The 5,925-nt window shown below is 43.0% G+C and overlaps 1 protein-coding gene across 1 annotated transcript; it reads left to right on the forward strand.

Moving 5' to 3' along the window:
- The first annotated feature begins 235 nt into the window (after positions 1-235).
- LOC149213981 (uncharacterized) lies at positions 236-1,111 on the forward strand. Its single transcript, XM_089389232.1, has one exon. It carries the CDS (start codon positions 236-238, stop codon positions 1,109-1,111), a length of 876 nt encoding a protein of 291 aa, XP_089245358.1.
- Positions 1,112-5,925: the final 4,814 nt, after the last annotated feature.

Here is a 5,925-nt window from a genome sequence, read left to right on the forward strand (position 1 = left end):
AGGTAAAGTCTGCAGACACCGGCACCAGATCAGGACAAGAAAGAGTCACGGGAAGTTTTGGGAAGGCGGATAGGCCGCAGGCTGGGCTGACAAAGAAATGACAGAATTGGATGGGGGGGGAGAGATCCCCTCCTACAAAAATGTAACGGTAGGAATGGAACGAATGGACACACAGGGAAACGGAGTAAGGATGCGCGGTCATGGGGGCTCGATGGCAAGCTAGGCTAGGAAACAAATGTCTGCTAGAGCAGCAAAAAAACCCAGGTTTGTAGTCCCAAATAACAAACTAGAAGAATACAGAGGATATATGAAAGACCATGCTTTGATTTGCAAGTTTGTAGGGTCGTGGCCATCAAAGAAAGAATTGGAAAAATGGATACAACAGAGATGGAAACCTAAAGGACATATTGACCTAAAATTAGGCGCTAAAGGCTTCTTCACGATCATTTTCTCTAACCTGGAAGATAAGGAGAGGATTTTTGATGATGGACCCTATTTCTTTAACAATGCAGGTCTCTTTATGAGACACTGGGAAGAATGCTACAATCCAGATAAGGAAAAAATGTTAGCGGCTCTAATATGGGTCCGGCTGTTCGGATTCCCAATTGAGTTTTGGGATCCAGAAATCCTGGAAGGTATTGGAAACTCAATTGGAACCTTTGTCAAAGTGGCAGACACCACCAGGAAGGGTAGATATACATCCTATGCCAGGATTTGTGTTTACATGAATATCACAGAACCGCTTCCTGACTATATTAAGGTGGAATATCATGATGAGGTATGGCAACAACCAGTGGATTACGAGCACATTCCATTCCGCTACAGAAGATGTCATGAATACGGTAACCTCTTCAGATCTTGTCCCTTGAATGTAGCCAGAGCATCAACGGATACCAGGAAGGAGGAAGAATTGAGGAAGGAGGAAGAAACGGGCAAGGAGGGAGATGAAGGTTTTACAGAGGTGCAGCGCCAGAGAAAACCTCACAAAGGATCGACAAATCTGAAACCACCTTCTAAGGAGTCAAATCAGGTAAATCAAAACAAGTTTGTGGCTCTACAAGAAGAGGAAATGGAAGAGGACGACGAAGACAACGGTGAAGAAACAACATAACCTAAAAATATAAACAAAGGGAAAAATAAGGCGCAAGAAAATATGGAGCTGGAAAAGGAAGTAGCAGGAACAGAAACTCAACAAGAATAGATCCAAATGGAGATAGACCCCCAGAAGGACAAAGGCAGTGAAGAAGAACAAGTCATGAAGAGACTACTACAAGAATGGAGGCACCTAGATGAGAGGTTCATCCCAGAAGATCAGAAGCAATTATACAAAGGCATGTTCCAACGATACAAGGAGAAACGAGGGGCAATAATAGTGAGTCAACCAGAACATCTAGGATCGCAAGGGGGACAAAATACAGAAATAGGTAATGCAGAGAAAGGGAGAAGAAAATAGGGAAGAAGATCCATGAGCGAATCCATTCAAATGGTAGGCAAAATGTTGGTGAATTCGGGAAGAGTCGTACCTTTGTCAGAGGTGTTCCAACAACCCCTCAAATTGTTGAAATGATAATTACAACTTGGAATATTAGAGGATTGAACAATAAGGGGAAACATAGATACCTGAAGGAGAGACTTAAGAGAGATAAGCCTAATATAATGATTATCTAGGAAACAAAGATAAGTGAACATAAACTGAAAGACATTATGGGTAAATTTAAACCGCATTACAAGATAATAGGTCAGGATGCTATAGGCAGTGCTGGGGGCTTGGCAATACTCTGGAACCCAGAGGAGGTTCGATGTGAAGACTGGGTAAGTTTACCTCGAATTCTTTCCGAGAAATTCAGGAACATTGGGTCACAGGAATGGGTCCTCCTCACAGGAGTGTATGGACCACCTATACCCAGAGAACACAGGATTTTCCTCCAGAACTTGGAAAAAACTCGGAGTCTCTGGCCAAAAATCCATGGATTGTAGGAGGAGACTTCAACATGATCACATCACTAAGTGAAAAAGAGGAGGCCTCAGAAGGTCTGACTCGGATATGGAAGCTTTCAGGAATATGATCAATGAACAAAGATTGGTGGATATCCCAACGATAAATGGGATTCACACATGGAACAACAGAAGAGGAGGCACCCACCAAATTTCCTCACAGTTAGATAGATTCCTTATATCAGAACAAATAATAAACCGGGATATTTTTATTGAAGCCATGATCCTTTCGGGAATGGGTTATGATCATTGACCGATCAAACTCGAAATTGACCTCAAATCTAGCCCCAAAAAACATCCTTTCAGGTTTGAGGCCTTCTGGCTCAGAGACCAAAAGTTCATGACAAAAGTAGAGGAATGGTGGAGATAAAGCCAACAGAGGGGGAGGAGCAGAATGCAGACCTTCCAACTAAAATTAAAGGAAATAAAAGAGAAAATAAAAAACTGGAACAAAGAGGAATTCGAGAATTTTTAAGGACTAGCAGCAACTAGACCAGAGAATGAGGAGAATTCAACAAGAAATCATAACATCAGGTAGAAGCGAGGAACTAGCTGGAGAGGAAGGGGTTCTGATAGGCCAAATTGAAGAAAGAAGGAAACATGAAGAGATTTTTTGGAAACAAAAATCAAGAGTGAACTGGTTAAAAGAGGGAGAGAGGAATACAAAGTTCTTTCATCAGGCCATGATCCAGCAGAGACAGAGAAATAGAATCTTCTCTATAAAGAATGTAGAGGGAATACGCCTAACTCAGCATGAAGAAATGGAATAGACACTGGTCAACCACTTCAAAGACCTCCTTACAGAACCCCAGGAGGACCGAAGAGAAGCTATTGGGAGAATTTGTAATAAGATTCCAACTATGATTACCAGATATCAAAACCTAGCTCTTATGAGGGCAGCTACCATGGAGGAAGTTGAAGAGATCATGAAAGGGATGAAGAAAAATAAAGCTCCTAGACCAGATGGTTTCACAGCGGAATTCTACCAAGGGGGCTGGAAATTCTTAGGGCAAGACATTCTGGACGTGGTTGAAGAATCTCGAAGGAACCAGAAGATATGTCCCAGCCTAAACTCTACTCTTCTGTCTCTTATTCCTAAAACTGCTAAGTTTGAAGATCCTCAAGGTTTCAGACCTATAGCCCTATGTAATGTAATCTATAAAATAATTGCAACCCTTATGGCCAAAAGACTTGAGCCCATCCTTTCTAGCATTATTTCCCCTAAACAAATAGGATTTGTGGAAGTTCGTCAAATTCTTGATGGTTTGATAGTGTCACAAGAAGTGGTGCACTCTCTGAAATCCAAAAAAGAAGCAGGGATGATGATCAAATTGGACCTCTCTAAGGCTTATGATCGTCTGAATTGGGAATACCTTAAATCGGTGCTAGCTGCCTTTGGTTTTTGCAACAGATGGATTGCTTGGGTCTCGGATATGATCTCCACCCTGAATTTTTCCATTCTCTTAAACGGTACGCCAACCTCCACCTTCAATGCCTCTAGAGGATTAAGGCAGGGGGACCCTCTATCTCCCTTCCTTTTCATCATTGCGGCGGAAGGGCTGGGGAGATATATTAAAAAAGAAATGTAGGACAGGAAAATCAAAGGGCTCTGGATTTGGGGGAATGATCTACCGATCACACATCAGCAATTTGTTGACGACATCATGCTGTTCTGTGCAGTATCACTCAGGGAAGTAAAAAGAATGAAAGGTATCCTGGACCTCTTCATGGAAGCATCGGGTACCCAAATCAACAAGGAGAAATCTTGCACATACTTCTTCAACACAACCGGAAATGTCAAAACTTATCTGACAAGAATCTTGGGATTCCGAACGGGCGACCTCCCCACCAAATATCTTGGCACACCGCTAGCACTGAATCCTCTAAAGATGGTGAATTGGCAACAAACCATTGAGAAAATCACGGGCAGACTGGCAAATTGGTCCTTCAGAACCCTTAATCTAGCAGGAAGAGTAGTCTTGGTCAAGATGGTCTTACAAGCAATCCCGATTTACCAACTCTCAGCCACGGCAACCCCTAAAGGAGCTTGTGCCAAAATGGTGGAGATTTTCAAAAAATTCCTTTGGGGAGGTTCGAAGCAACAAAAGAAATGGGCACTGATATCCTGGCAATGTCTAACCAAGAGTAAAGAAGAAGGGGGATTAGGATTAAGGGATCCATACACTATGAACCAAATTTTGGGGGCAAAGCTCTGGTGGAGATGGATGGCAGGAGGAGGAGACCTATGGAAAAGAATTTGGACGAAGAAATACAACATGCCAGTAAAAACAGAAGAAATCTTAAGACATAGGGACATTCCAAGAGGCTCTACAATTTGGAACCTGGCCAGTCAGAACAGAGACATAATATCCAAGCATGCCTTCTGGGAAATTAAGGATGGTAGATCAGCTAAATTCTAGGAAGAAGCCTGGCAGCAGAGGGAGAAACTGAATGGTATAAAGGGTCTAGGAAACACCTTCCAAATGGCTAAAGAGAAGGGTTTAAATTATGTTAGAGAGTTCTGGAAAGAAGAACACATAGAGGAGTACTGGAGAACGTGGAAAAACCGGAAGAATGGGATAGAACAATAGATGAGGAACAACGAGAGCTGTATATAAAAGAAATGAAGACAAGGAAAATAGCTATTAGAACAGGTCCAGATATACTGAGATGGGGTCACTCAACGAAAGGAATATTCACGATCAAAGAAGCCTATAATCTCACCATGGAGCAGGAACAAGATGAGCTGAAACCCCTATGGAAACAAATTTGGCAAGGAAATTGGTGGCCAAAAGTTACTCACTTCTTATGGCTAATGTGCAAGGGCCGAATTTTGACCTGGGACCAACTTCAAAAGCGTGGAATTCAAGGCCCACCTCACTACAGTCTCTGTAAACAGGACCAGGAAATGACAGAACACCTTATGAATTCTTGTCAATTTGCCCAGCAGCAATGGGAAGACATCTGTGGGATCTTTGGAAGGATAAATAGAGACCCCCAAAACATCAAAGAAACAATCAATCAATGGGGACGTGGTCAATTCACTAGCCCAGTGGTGAGAAGAGCCTGGAGTCTTGTTGTTGATTTGAATGTGTGGATGATATGGAAAGAAAGAAACCGCGGAATCTTTCAAAACAAAGAGATGACTCAAGAGCAGGTCTGGAGAAGAACCATGGGTCCCATGGGTCATATTAGAGAAACCATTCTAGCGGAAGCATGGAGTCAAGAGGATTGGAAGACAACGCCCAATGAAGAACGGATCCTGGCCAAGCTAAAACTAGAGCAAAGAATGGTAGCTCCCCAGATGTGGAAATCTTCAAGCTCAAATAGAACAAGCCCTCTCCATTTTTCACGCCCTACGACAGGTTTCATAAAATTAAATTTCGACGGGGCCTCCAAAGGCAACCCGGGGTCGGCGGGGCTGTGAGGCATCTTCCGGGACAACCAAGGCAGAACAAGATGGGTATACGCAACCCATGGTGGGTTCATGAGCAACAATGAAGCAGATCTCACGACAATTTTTCAAGGGTTAGGAACAACGATAAGACTAGGATATCACCACTTGGAAGTGGAAGGAGACTCCCAACTTGTTATAGATATGATGAGGAAACTTAATAACGGTAAGACTTGGGACAAGATTGCGAAGAGCTGGAGGATGGATAGCCTGGTCCAAGACCTGGGAGACCTCATAAAGCAGTTCGAATATATGATCATAAATCATGTAAGAAGGGAAGGTAACAGAGCAGCTAATTTCCTAGCTAATTGGGGAAGCAATGAGCAAGGAGGCAATCTGGATAGTATCTGGCCACCACAACTTGAGGAGCCCAGATTGGAGCCCCTCAAGGAAATCATTGTCCAAGACAACCATGAAGACATGAATTCAATATAGCAGACACAGGTGGCCCTCGATCAGGGTGACGAACTGGAAGA

This window comes from Pinus tabuliformis, chromosome 1_1 (genome assembly GCF_031772625.1).
Source record: "Pinus tabuliformis cultivar Carrire ecotype Pingquan chromosome 1_1, CPIR1, whole genome shotgun sequence".
Taxonomy (NCBI): Eukaryota; Viridiplantae; Streptophyta; class Pinopsida; order Pinales; family Pinaceae; genus Pinus; species Pinus tabuliformis.